A 12,500-nucleotide genomic window follows, 5' to 3' on the forward strand; every position below is an offset into this window, starting at 1 on the left:
ACAAAATTTTTAATCGAATGACTATTCATCTATTGTATTTTCATGCAAAGCAAATAGGGGGCAATAAAACTCTATGGAAAGATGGTGGTTCGATTCAATACTGTTTAAGAAAGGGTTCGAACACAGGTGTGGTCTAAGTAAATCAATGGGCGGTCTTGGTCCTATTGAAAATACCAGTGAAAGTGAAGATCCGAATAGAAATGATATGAAAAAAAATAGCCATAGTTGGGGCAGTCGTGACAATTCTAGTTACAGCAATGTTGATTATTTATTCGGCGTCAAGGACATTTGGAATTTCATCTCTGATGAAACTTTTTTAGTTGTGGATAGGAATGGGAACAGTTATTCCATATATTTGGATATTGAAAAGCATATTTTCGAGATTGATAGTGGTCATTTTTTTCAGAGTGGACTAGAAAGTTCTTTTTATAGTTATTGGAATTTGAGTTATCTAAATAATGGATCTAAGACTGACGATCCTCACGATGATCATTACATGGATGATACTCAATATAGTTGGAATAATCACATTAATAGTTATATTGACATTTATCTTGAGTCTCAAATCTTTATTGATACTTACATTGTAAGTGGTAGTGACAATTACAGTAACAGTTACATTTCTCGTTCCGTTTGTGGTGAAAGTGAAAGTAAGGGGTCCAATATAAGTACCAGCACGAATGGTAGCACTATAATAGAAAGTTCCAATGATCTGGATATAACTCAAAAATACAGACATTTATGGGTTCAATGTGAAAATTGTTATGGATTAAATTATAAGAAAATTTTAAAATCAAAAATGAATCTTTGTGAACAATGTGGATATCATTTGAAAATGAGTAGTTCAGATAGAATCGAACTTTCGATCGATCCGGATACTTGGGATGCTATGGATGAAGACATGGTTTCTTTGGATCCCATTGAATTTCATTCGGAAGAGGAGCCTTATAAAGATCGTATCGATTCTTATCAACGAAAGACAGGATTAACGGAAGCCGTTCAAACAGGCATAGGCCAATTAAATGGTATTCCCATAGCACTTGGGGTTATGGATTTTCAGTTTATGGGGGGTAGTATGGGATCCGTGGTTGGAGAGAAAATAACCCGTTTGATTGAGTACGCTACTAACCAATTGCTCCCTCTTATTATAGTATGTGCTTCTGGGGGGGCGCGTATGCAAGAGGGAAGTTTGAGTTTAATGCAAATGGCTAAAATATCTTCTGCTTTATATGATTATCAATCAAATAAAAAGTTATTCTATGTACCAATTCTTACATCTCCTACTACAGGGGGGGTGACTGCTAGTTTTGGTATGTTGGGAGATATCATTATTGCCGAACCCAACGCCTATATTGCATTTGCGGGTAAAAGAGTAATTGAACAAACATTGAATAAAACAGTACCTGAAGGTTCACAGGCGGCTGAATATTTATTCCAGAAGGGCTTATTCGATCTAATCGTACCACGTAATCTTTTAAAAAGCGTTCTGAGTGAGTTATTTCAGCTCCACGCTTTCTTTCCTTTGAATAAAAATTCAATAGAGCATTAAGCTCCTTTTTATTTGTAGCAAACAAGTAATTTGTTTATCAGAATCCAAGTAAAACGAATATGAATGGGGTTTCTTTGTTGACATAAGATCTAAATTGTAAAAAGAATCAAAAGCAAAAGTCGCGGATAACTCTTTTTTATCTATATTCTTGATTACTAATTAAGTTAAGAGGCCTCTACCAACAAGAAAAAAGTGAATTATTTTTTTCGTCAAACGCCAAATTATAGGAAAATCCAAATTTTTGTTCTACGTCTTACGTATGTATATAGAATCCAAATTTTGTACCTTCTATACTCACTTAGATATATACTTAGATTTATACTAATAAAACTTTGAATTCGAATATATTATTAATTATAATTATTGAGTTGAATTCTGAATAAGATAAGATATCTTTATAAATAATAACAGGTACAAATAGTAAATTGAGGTATCCTTTATATGACAACTTTCGACTTTCCCTCTGTTTTGGTGCCTTTAGTGGGCTTAATATTTCCGGCAATGGCAATGGCTTCTTTATTTCTTCATGTTCAAAATAATAAGACTGTTTAGATCTGATGGGCCCAACTCTCATCCATTTTTTTTTCAAAACTAAGACTTGTATCATAACGCAAATACCTATTTATTGTATTTATTGTAAGATTTATTGTAAGAAGGTATAACATGTGGCGCTTCCGTCGAAAGGAGTGCTTTGACCTGTAGAAAGATGATACGGGGTAAAGGAATTATATATTTGAAAAAATATCAGGATCGCCGGATGGCTGAACTGTAAAATTGGTACATCTATATCTATATATATATATCGATGGGATCATACGAAGGGTATGTTTTTATTTTAGATCTAACCAACTTGATAAATTACTCTTAAAGGTTTAGATCAAACTAAGTACTAGTTGATGAGAGTTACTTCGGAAACAAAAAGAGTAAAGTCTAGGGTATTCTCTCAATTCCAATAAAACGAAACCGGATCAAGTATGAGTTGTCGATCAGAACATATATGGATACAACCTATAACGGGATCGCGAAAAACAAGTAATTTATGCTGGGCCATTATCCTTTTTTTAGGTTCATTAGGATTCTTATTGGTTGGAACTTCCAGTTATCTTGGGAGAAACTTGATATCTTTATTTCCGTCTCAGCAAATCCTTTTTTTTCCACAAGGGATTGTGATGTCTTTCTATGGGATCGCGGGTCTCTTTATTAGCTCCTATTTGTGGTGCACAATTTCGTGGAATGTAGGGGGTGGTTATGATCGATTCGATAGAAAAGAAGGAATGGTGTGTCTTTTTCGTTGGGGATTCCCTGGAAAAAATCGTCGCATCTTCCTACGATTCCTTATAAAGGATATTCAGTCCGTCAGAATAGAAGTTAAAGAGGGTATTTATGCTCGCCGTGTCCTTTATATGGATATCAGAGGCCAGGGGGCCATTCCCTTGACTCGTACTGATGAGAATGTTACTCCACGGGAAATCGAACAAAAAGCTGCTGAATTGGCCTATTTCTTGCGTGTACCAATTGAAGTATTTTAAGAAATGAGCTGAGATAATGAATGCTTTCTCAGCAGGAAATAAAAACAAAAGAATACCCCTTTTTTTCTATACCATAACTTAACTGAAGTTTCTTCATAACGCTCATTCTAGTCAAAGAAGACGTATACGTAACGTAACAACCACAAAACAAAACTTTTTTTGTGGTCTTTTATGTGTATGGAAATATACACAACTTAATTCAATAACAAAAAAATAAGTAACAAATCGAAAAAATGAATTCATCCTTTCTATTTTATATCAAAGTATTTCGAAATACATCAATTTTTTTATTCCGGGCTCTGAGTAGTCAGTTAAATTTTTTTAAAATAGAAGATATTTTGATATAATGATAGAAAATAATATTCATTACTTAAATACTTAAATAAAGCGGTTCTTTCAGGCAGTCATCGATTCGTCGAAAGGGGGATACTTGCTTCGAATTTAACCAATTACTATATCTGGAAACAATAGAATAGTTTTTTGTTAATTCTTTGAATTCGAAGTGGATTCTTAATCTATTTCTGTATTCTTTATACATTCAAAGACTAACTCCGAAATCACAAATAAAAAAAGTGAATAGATTAATAAGTTCGATACTTTGTAATAGAACTCATGCATGAGAGAAATATTGGATGGCGTAGAGTCAACTAATGAGGTCGGTTCATTAAAAATTAATAGACGAAATGAAAAAATGTCAAAAAAGAAAGCATTCACCTCTCTTTTATATCTTGCATCTATAGTATTTTTGCCCTGGTGGATTTCTCTCTCATTTAATAAAAGTCTGGAATCTTGGGTTACTGATTGGTGGAATACTAGGCAATCTGAAATTTTTTGGAATGATATTCAAGAAAAGAATATTATAAAAAATTTCATAGAATTGGAAGAAATCCTTCTTTTGGAGGAAATGATCAAGGAAGACTCAGAGACACATCTACAAAACCTTCGTATAGGAATCCACAAAGAAACGCTCCAATTAATCAAGATACACAATGAGGATCATATTCATACGATTTTGCACTTCTCGACAAATATAATCTGTTTCGTTATTCTAAGCGGTTATTCTATTTTGGGTAATGAAGAACTTGTTATTCTTAACTCTTGGGCTCAGGAATTCATATATAACTTAAGTGACACAATAAAAGCTTTTTGGATTCTTTTATTAACAGATTTTTTTATCGGATTCCATTCGACTCGTGGTTGGGAACTAATGATTGGCTTTGTCTACAAAGATTTTGGATTTGCTCATAATGATCAAATTCTATCTAGTCTTGTTTGTATTTTTCCAGTCATTCTAGATACTCTATTTAAATTTTGGGTTTTTCGTTATTTAAATTGTGTTTCTCCGTCACTTGTAGTGATTTATCATTCAATGAATGAATAAAAAAGGATCTACGGATATTAATCCAATTCAATTACAGCGTTTCTTACTTTGTAGTTGTCCAGAAGCAAAGCATGTAAAAGCATACTTACTCTTTCAATTTCTACCCATCCCAAAGATTTATTCTATATATTAAATTTAATATTATTTATTCCAGTAAAATTATTCCAGTAAATAGCAGAATTGCGGATAGGGAACTAGGTTAGCGACCTACCAAATTTATTGTAGACATTTTTGGGCTCAATGGTTGGACCATGCAAACTAGAAAGACTTTTTCTTGGATAAAGGAACAAATAAATCGATCCATTTCCGTATCGCTCATGATATATATCATAACTCGGCCATCTATTTCAATTGCATATCCCATTTTTGCACAACAAGGTTATGAAAATCCACGAGAAGCGACTGGTCGTATTGTATGTGCCAATTGCCATTTAGCTAATAAGCCCGTGGATATTGAAGTTCCACAAACGGTACTTCCAGATACTGTATTTGAAGCAGTTGTTCGAATACCTTATGATATGCAACTAAAACAAGTTCTTGCTAATGGTAAAAGGGGTACTTTGAATGTAGGGGCTGTTCTTATTTTACCAGAGGGTTTTGAATTAGCTCCTGCCGATCGGATTTCCCCCGAGATGAAAGAAAAGATAGGCAATCTTTCTTTTCAGAGCTATCGCCCCAATAAAAAAAATATTCTTGTGATAGGCCCCGTTCCTGGTCAGAAATATAGTGAAATAACCTTTCCTATCCTTTCCCCGGACCCCGCTACTACGAAAGAGGTTCACTTCTTAAAATATCCTATATACGTAGGCGGAAACAGGGGAAGGGGTCAGATTTATCCCGACGGGAGCAAAAGTAACAATACAGTTTATAATGCTACCTCAGCAGGTATAGTAGGTAAAATAATACGAAAAGAAAAAGGGGGTTACGAAATAACCATAGCGGATGCATCGGATGGACGTCAAGTGGTTGATATTATCCCTCCAGGGCCAGAACTTCTTGTTTCAGAAGGCGAATCTATCAAATTGGATCAACCGTTGACGAGTAATCCTAATGTGGGCGGATTTGGCCAGGGAGATGCAGAAATAGTACTTCAAGACCCCTTACGTGTCCAAGGCCTTTTGTTCTTCTTGGCATCTGTTATTTTGGCACAAATCTTTTTGGTTCTTAAAAAGAAACAGTTCGAGAAGGTTCAATTGTCAGAAATGAATTTCTAGACTCGTGGATTTATCGACATTGAGCTCATAATGTAAAAAGAACAAAAATTTTTGACGACTTTTTATGATAAAAAATATGAAAAGACTTTTTCTTTTTTATACTTGTTTGTCTACGGGATGTCGGGAATTCCTTGTACCGCATTCCTAGTCATAGTATGTAGATTGTGAAGAAGACTTTTTACTTTTTTTGAATAAAAATTGGGGTGGTATTATTATGTAATAAAATTCATTAATAGTATTTTCGATTCTAATTGAATGAAATTAAACTAGATACTAGACATAAGTAAGCGGGGAATAGAACGGATAAATGCGTGGAACACAAAATTATAGGGACGATTATTCATCTTCCTAGTATTCGACACAAGAAAAGGAATTTTCCACATCTCTTTCTTGTGTCGAAAGAAAAAAAGATTATTTATCCTATTCGTAAAAGATTACTAGTCTAAGTTTTTAATTTTTCAAGATAATATCAGAACTTTTTTATATATTACAATTACAATATATATTACAATATAGATATAATTTTTTATTATTATTATAAATTCTAAAATAGAATAGTGGGCAAACAAAAGAGAGGGAGGTTTATTGAGTAAATAGAACTTCTTCAATAAACTTCAAAAATTGATATTTTGATGAGATACAAAAAAAATACTAAGGTTTTATTCTTATTTGAGGATAGTATGTCATCTAGGAAATCGAGTAATTTATTCTTTCTTCTAACTTTGAAAGTATCGATAGAAACTATCGAGCAACGGGCGCATGGATCAATGAACTTCATTTTTCAAAAACAAAAACATCATCAGAAAAATAGAATGGAGTCTTGCCATTTATACGAAAAAATATTCTAATTCTTAAGAACTCAACGGGGTTCCCTTCTTTGTATGATTTGAGGGGGGAGGTCCCGTTGAGTTCTTACGCTTTCATGGCTACAAGTTACAACTCAATTAATCTGATTACTACAGAGATGAACCCAATCCAGAATATGAACCATAAAAGAAAATACCTATTAAACCGATCACAAGAATACCAGCTACAGTACCGATTATCCAAAGAGGAATCCTTCCAGTAGTATCAGCCATTTACCCCACTTCCCTCCACATTTCGTCAAGTGGTCATGCTAGAGACATAAACAGTCATGGATAATTATGAGATGAGAGCCTTCCGAATGGGCTAAGAGAGAATGCCTATAATTATTATTCTCCTTTGTTTTCTTAATTGAAGAAATAATTGGAAAATAAAACAGCAAGTACAAAAATGAGTAATAATCCCCAGTAGAGGCTGGTACGATTCAATTCAACATCTTGTTCGTTCGGGTTTGATTGTGTCATAGCTCTATAATTCGGATTAGGTTTATCGTTGGATGAACTGCATTGCTGATATTGACCCCAAAAAAGAAACGGTAGGTACAGCTAGGCCGTGAACAGCCAACCATCGCACTGTAAAAATTGGATAGGTTCGATCTATGGTCATTGGGGCCTCCTTAAAAAGATCTACTAAATTCATCGAGTTGTTCCAAAGGATCAAAACGGCCAGTTATTAATGGAATTCCTTGTCGGTTCTCTGTGAAATACTCGTTTGGCCGAGGGCTTCCAAATACATCGTACGCTAAACCGGTACTGACGAATAACCAACCCGCAATGAATAGGGAAGGTATAGTAATGCTATGAATGACCCAGTAGCGAATACTGGTAATAATATCAGCAAAAGAACGTTCTCCTGTGCTTCCAGACATGCTGAGCTCCACATATTCTTGTACAGTCAAAGGGGGATCGATTCCGTAAAAGATTAGATAAGTCAATTTCAATTTACTAAAACTAAATCTTTGTGAGATCGTCAATATTGTACCGAGGGCGTCTTTAGAGTATACCGAATAAGTATAGCTATCCTTCTTCTGACACAGCAACGCACTTTCAATCATTATCGAAAGGAAGTACTCAAAATTTGCTTTCTTACTTTATTTGTTGCTTGTCAGTGTACAAGGCTTCCCCATTCAATATCAAATTATGCAACAAAGTTTATTTCTCTCCATTATGAGTTTGTATTAGTTTTTGGGTAGAACCTGTTCGTAGTTGTAGAAGCGGTTTTTGTTGGAATCCTTTTTTCATCATTTTAAGGAATTGGCTAGTCGTCCAGTAACAAGTAAGATAAGAAATAGTAGTAAATCCTATTCGATGAAAGAAAAGAATAAAAAAATTGTAATCAACCCTTTTGATGCATACATTGTTGTATTAGATCAAGATTAAAAGATTCTTTCTTGACCTAACTACAAGAACGAGTTTTTATAATATAATTATAATACGGAAAGAAAAAATGTAGAACGTAAAAAAGAAAAGATAATAGAAATTACTAACCTAGTTGGACCAAAATAAATATTTTTTTGAGTGATTGCGGGATAACTTTTTTCTTCTCATTCGTTCAAGATATTAAGTGAATGAACCTATTCCGGAATCTACTGAAAGTAATCCTTTTTTTTAGGTTTACGTTGTCTCTAAAATAGAAATAGGATCCGAGACAATAAAAAAGTTTTCTTATATTCTTCCATAATGTAATCATTTTAAAAAGGTTTAATTTTTGAGTGAAGTTACACGGGGCAGTTCTTTTTATTAGTTTATAGAAGCCCCCAAGAGTTGCTCAATGAATCGGTTGATTGGAATCGCGAGATGGGTAGATGTGGTAGATGATGAATCAATTTATTTTTATACGCCAATTTGGAATATCTCTTTTTTTTTTAAGGAAACTTAGGTAAGTGCTTTTTTAGAAACATATATGTACAAAAAGAACATATTTCATTTAGCTCCTTCATGCCTACTATAACTAGTTATTTTGGTTTTCTACTAGCGGCTTTAACGGTAACCTCAGCTCTATTTATTGGTCTGAGTAAGATACGACTTATCTGAAATTAGTATTTGAAATGCACAATTCATAAAAAGAAATCTTTCGATAGGATTCCGTATAAATTGCCAATTCTTGGTCATTGAGATTCATGGTAATTCAGATTAATATTTAGGTATAGATATTACCTCCTTTTTCTCCTTTGAAATAAATTGCAATGATTGAAGTTTTTCTATTTGGAATCGTGTTAGGTCTAATTCCTGTTACTTTGGCTGGATTATTCGTAACTGCATATTTACAATATAGGCGTGGTGATCAATCGGACCTTTGATTAATTACTATCGCTTTTTTTGATTGACCTCCTACTTTCTTTAATACAAAGGAGGTCGAATTTAGATTTCGGTTCAAGTTAGTGAAGCTCTTTCAGTCTAATTTGATCTAAGAAAAATAAGGAGGAAATCACGCTCTGTAGGATTTGAACCTACGACATCGGGTTTTGGAGACCCGCGTTCTACCGAACTGAACTAAGAGCGCTTTCTTATCATAAAAGACAAGAACGTAAAGACACTTTTTTTAACCCCAATTTAATGAACGATTATATATTAATATAATTGGAATCGATCTTAATTAATCCCTCGTTACTGCTCAACGAAGAAGTAATAGGTAGGGATGACAGGATTTGAACCTGTGACATTTTGTACCCAAAACAAACGCGCTACCAAGCTGCGCTACATCCCTACAATTGGTCTACAGTATCATTGTATAGAATTCCTGTCTTGTTTTCCACATCGTTATTTCGTCCATTGATCTATACAATTTATATGGGCATTTCGTCTTTTTGGTCCCATTTAACATATAATAATAGTAAAAGAAAAGTCTTATATAGGTATGAGATACGGAACGGAACCTGTCGTAAAAATAAATGAGTAGTTTTCGGGAATGCTCGGGACGAAAGGGACCTTTTTTTATGTTTTAAGAAAAATTGTATTTACCGGATAGTTGTAAATTTCAATTTGAATTAGGGATTCCGTGTACAAGGTTCTTAACTGCATATGCATCTGATCATATATGTATTATCATTATCATTTTAGATTACAATAAAAAAAGGAAGGAGATTTTTCAATGCGAGATCTAAAAACATATCTTTCCGTGGCACCGGTATTAAGTACTCTATGGTTCGGGTCTTTAGCAGGTCTATTGATAGAGATTAATCGTTTTTTCCCAGATGCGTTGACATTCCCCTTTTTTTGATTCTAGTTATTGATACGGTACCAAATAACGAAGATTGGAGATAAAATTAAATATTTTTTACTAATCCTTTGCCCCTTTTTTCTCTTTTTTCCTTAAAGGGAGGAAAGAGAAAAAAGAAAGGGTGTATTCAACAGCTTCGAGACTTGGGTTCAAGTTTGAATTTAATAAATTATTAAATTCAAAAATTAACTAGGGATGGAGGTAGAATAAACAGGGTCGGCCTAGATCTAGGACAAGACTCTTATACAAGGTACTTAAATGTAAATGAAATACTGTGATTTGAAATAAAGTTTAGAAATTTTTTTAGTATATTGATTGCAGGGAATTTTTTATAATTGGATTTCAAGCTAATAACTTCTATTTTTACTTCCTTTCTTCTTCTTCGTTTCGGATCGCAAATGGAAGAGTTGAGTAAATCAAAAATCCAAAGGGGGTTCATGGCCAAGGGGAAAGATGTCCGAATAACGGTTATTTTGGAATGTACCGGTTGTGTTCGAAACGGTGTTAATAAGGTATCAACGGGTATTTCCAGATATATTACTGAAAAGAATCGTCACAACACGCCTAATCGATTGGAATTAAGAAAATTCTGTCCATTTTGTTACAAACATACGATGCATGGGGAGATAAAGAAATAGATCGAATCGAGCACATGTATGTAACCCTTCCAAGGAAGGGTAAAAATAACATTCTATATATAACATAATTAAATATAAACAAACCAAATCCTATTTATTCTAATTCATTTTAGATCCGACCGAAATAGGATTTTCGGGATAAGGAATAAACTAAACAAACCATGGATAAATCCAAGCGACCTTTTCTTAAATCCAAGCGATCTTTTCGTAGGCGTTTGCCCCCGATTCAATCGGGGGATCGAATTGATTATAGAAACATGAGTTTAATTAGTCGATTTATTAGCGAACAAGGAAAAATATTATCTAGACGGGTGAATAGATTGACCTTGAAACAACAACGATTAATTACTATTGCTATAAAGCAGGCTCGTATTTTATCTTTGTTACCTTTTCTTAATAATGAGAAACAATTTGAAAGAACCGAGTCGACCACCAGAACTGCGGGTCTTCGAGCCAGAAATAAATAGGCTTACTCTTTCGTAACTTGAATAAAAAGTAAAATCATAACTAAAACGTAGATTGATGTTTTGTTATAAAAATATGAAAAATACATATTGAATTCTCATGTTGTAAGAAAAAAAAGAATCGGGTAAGACTAAAGATTCTTGTTGGGTGTGTTCATTCATTTTGACTTTACCCTCCCGGAGTTCATTCTCCGGGGAACTCCGTTTAAATTATTCCGGTGGATTCTTTCCAATCGACTTCTTTTATGATTTCATTGGAAATCATATAAAGACAATTTTTATTTGATATAGCTATTTGTGCAAGTATTTTACGATTAAGAAGCACCTGTTTCTTATATAGGGCATGTATTAATCTACTATAACTATAGGATACCCCTATTTCACGAATTACTGCGTTTATTCGAGTGATCCACAAACGGCGAAAATTTCGCTTTTGCTTATCCCTATCCCGATGAGACGAAACCAGAGCTCTTATTTTCTGTTGAGTAATTGTTCGAGTAAGTCTTGAATGAGCCCCTCGAAAGCTTGATGCAAATAAACGAATTTTTGTTCTACGTCTCCGAGCTATATTTCCCCGCCTAATTCTGGTCATTGAATAAATGAAACTTTGACGAATAACTAATAGATTTCCTTTCTTTCAGTTATTCTTTTTCCCTTTCCTAGTCTATTAATAACAAAGCTTTTTTCCAATGTATAAACTAACAATTCCAATGACTTTGGCTACTATAACCTTCCCGACCACTATTTTTATTTTTTCGAGACATTTCACTTCGAAATAATAAATTCTATTTTACTAGGTATCAAAATCAAAATATATATAATAAATAAAAAATCTAAATGGATAAAGAAATAGTGGCTTCCTTCGTTTATATGGTTACTTCTTAAACGGTGAGGTTTTCTCTATACACCGGAGCCTTTACTTCATTTAATCAATGTTATTGGTAACTTGTATAGTTCACATTCTTTGGCTCTACCCATGAATTATCCAGTAATAGGTCTTTCACGATTAGATCTACTTAGACAGTAACGGTATTTAATTATGAAAGTTGGCTGGGTAGCTAACCCTGTTAGTCCGTTCTTGCAAAAGGGGCCTAAGTTTTCTGTTTTTATTTTTAAGTAGGATTTTCTCCGCTTAATGGATAACCATTTTTTACCAATGGAGAATTTATTCTCATCTTAAATTGAGGTGATTGGATTTGCACCAACGGAAACCATAAATTTCATACACAATAGAATAGATATAGTTTTTTTATACTGAATTGAACGGACTTCTTTTTCTATTTTATCCTATTCCCCGGTACTGATCATTGATACTAGAAAAGGTTTTATTTCTTTTACCTTTATCCCAGCTCATGATCTGAACGAGTCGCACATACACCCTAGTACATGTTCCTCGACGCTGAGGGCATCCCCGAAGTGCGGGGGATTTTGTGACATTTCTGATTGGCTGTCTTGTATTTCTAATAAGTTGTTTAATAGTTGGCATGTTGAATCATATCATATAAATAATGGGCTGGTTTAGATCGATCCTAACCTGATGATACTTCTATTTAATATTTCATTTTCCTGATGAAACTGTATATTTTAATTTGTAGTAAATTCAGCAAAAATCTAAAATAGGAAATCGATAATTTTCGCGAAA

General features: G+C 33.7%; 16 protein-coding genes and 2 non-coding genes across 19 annotated transcripts. All coding sequences in view use genetic code 11, as the record gives it.

Annotated features, from left to right (window-relative positions):
- Positions 1-73: 73 nt before the first annotated feature.
- accD (acetyl-CoA carboxylase beta subunit) lies at positions 74-1,549 on the forward strand. Its single transcript has one exon. The coding sequence runs from the start codon at positions 74-76 to the stop codon at positions 1,547-1,549; it is 1,476 nt and encodes a 491-aa protein (YP_011069440.1).
- A 441-nt stretch (positions 1,550-1,990) lies between these two features.
- Positions 1,991-2,101, forward strand: psaI (photosystem I subunit VIII). The gene has a single exon. The coding sequence runs from the start codon at positions 1,991-1,993 to the stop codon at positions 2,099-2,101; it is 111 nt and encodes a 36-aa protein (YP_011069441.1).
- Positions 2,102-2,523: 422 nt separating this feature from the next.
- On the forward strand, positions 2,524-3,078 carry ycf4 (photosystem I assembly protein Ycf4). Its single transcript has one exon. The coding sequence runs from the start codon at positions 2,524-2,526 to the stop codon at positions 3,076-3,078; it is 555 nt and encodes a 184-aa protein (YP_011069442.1).
- A 691-nt stretch (positions 3,079-3,769) lies between these two features.
- cemA (envelope membrane protein) lies at positions 3,770-4,459 on the forward strand. The gene has a single exon. The coding sequence runs from the start codon at positions 3,770-3,772 to the stop codon at positions 4,457-4,459; it is 690 nt and encodes a 229-aa protein (YP_011069443.1).
- A 251-nt stretch (positions 4,460-4,710) lies between these two features.
- Positions 4,711-5,673, forward strand: petA (cytochrome f). The gene has a single exon. The coding sequence runs from the start codon at positions 4,711-4,713 to the stop codon at positions 5,671-5,673; it is 963 nt and encodes a 320-aa protein (YP_011069444.1).
- Positions 5,674-6,629: 956 nt separating this feature from the next.
- psbJ (photosystem II protein J) lies at positions 6,630-6,752 on the reverse strand. Its single transcript has one exon. The coding sequence runs from the start codon at positions 6,750-6,752 to the stop codon at positions 6,630-6,632; it is 123 nt and encodes a 40-aa protein (YP_011069445.1).
- A 132-nt stretch (positions 6,753-6,884) lies between these two features.
- psbL (photosystem II protein L) lies at positions 6,885-7,001 on the reverse strand. The gene has a single exon. It carries the CDS (start codon positions 6,999-7,001, stop codon positions 6,885-6,887), a length of 117 nt encoding a protein of 38 aa, YP_011069446.1.
- Positions 7,002-7,023: 22 nt separating this feature from the next.
- Positions 7,024-7,143, reverse strand: psbF (photosystem II protein VI). The gene has a single exon. It carries the CDS (start codon positions 7,141-7,143, stop codon positions 7,024-7,026), a length of 120 nt encoding a protein of 39 aa, YP_011069447.1.
- Positions 7,144-7,153: 10 nt separating this feature from the next.
- psbE (photosystem II protein V) lies at positions 7,154-7,405 on the reverse strand. Its single transcript has one exon. The coding sequence runs from the start codon at positions 7,403-7,405 to the stop codon at positions 7,154-7,156; it is 252 nt and encodes an 83-aa protein (YP_011069448.1).
- Positions 7,406-8,474: 1,069 nt separating this feature from the next.
- petL (cytochrome b6/f complex subunit VI) lies at positions 8,475-8,570 on the forward strand. The gene has a single exon. The coding sequence runs from the start codon at positions 8,475-8,477 to the stop codon at positions 8,568-8,570; it is 96 nt and encodes a 31-aa protein (YP_011069449.1).
- A 152-nt stretch (positions 8,571-8,722) lies between these two features.
- petG (cytochrome b6/f complex subunit V) lies at positions 8,723-8,836 on the forward strand. The gene has a single exon. The coding sequence runs from the start codon at positions 8,723-8,725 to the stop codon at positions 8,834-8,836; it is 114 nt and encodes a 37-aa protein (YP_011069450.1).
- A 129-nt stretch (positions 8,837-8,965) lies between these two features.
- trnW-CCA lies at positions 8,966-9,039 on the reverse strand. The gene has a single exon. It is a non-coding gene; the product is annotated as a tRNA-Trp (tRNA).
- Positions 9,040-9,169: 130 nt separating this feature from the next.
- On the reverse strand, positions 9,170-9,243 carry trnP-UGG. Its single transcript has one exon. It is a non-coding gene; the product is annotated as a tRNA-Pro (tRNA).
- A 384-nt stretch (positions 9,244-9,627) lies between these two features.
- psaJ (photosystem I subunit IX) lies at positions 9,628-9,756 on the forward strand. Its single transcript has one exon. The coding sequence runs from the start codon at positions 9,628-9,630 to the stop codon at positions 9,754-9,756; it is 129 nt and encodes a 42-aa protein (YP_011069451.1).
- Positions 9,757-10,193: 437 nt separating this feature from the next.
- Positions 10,194-10,394, forward strand: rpl33 (ribosomal protein L33). The gene has a single exon. It carries the CDS (start codon positions 10,194-10,196, stop codon positions 10,392-10,394), a length of 201 nt encoding a protein of 66 aa, YP_011069452.1.
- A 161-nt stretch (positions 10,395-10,555) lies between these two features.
- rps18 (ribosomal protein S18) lies at positions 10,556-10,861 on the forward strand. Its single transcript has one exon. The coding sequence runs from the start codon at positions 10,556-10,558 to the stop codon at positions 10,859-10,861; it is 306 nt and encodes a 101-aa protein (YP_011069453.1).
- Positions 10,862-11,063: 202 nt separating this feature from the next.
- rpl20 (ribosomal protein L20) lies at positions 11,064-11,450 on the reverse strand. The gene has a single exon. The coding sequence runs from the start codon at positions 11,448-11,450 to the stop codon at positions 11,064-11,066; it is 387 nt and encodes a 128-aa protein (YP_011069454.1).
- Positions 11,451-12,230: 780 nt separating this feature from the next.
- On the reverse strand, positions 12,231-12,344 carry rps12 (ribosomal protein S12; one part of a trans-spliced gene, as the record gives it; the record has 2 gene entries for this part). Coding sequences YP_011069455.1 and YP_011069410.1 both cover positions 12,231-12,344 — 114 coding nt within the window.
- Positions 12,345-12,500: the final 156 nt, after the last annotated feature.

Source organism: Daucus carota, plastid (genome assembly GCF_001625215.2).
Source record: "Daucus carota subsp. sativus plastid, complete sequence".
In the NCBI taxonomy this organism is placed as follows: domain Eukaryota; kingdom Viridiplantae; phylum Streptophyta; class Magnoliopsida; order Apiales; family Apiaceae; genus Daucus; species Daucus carota.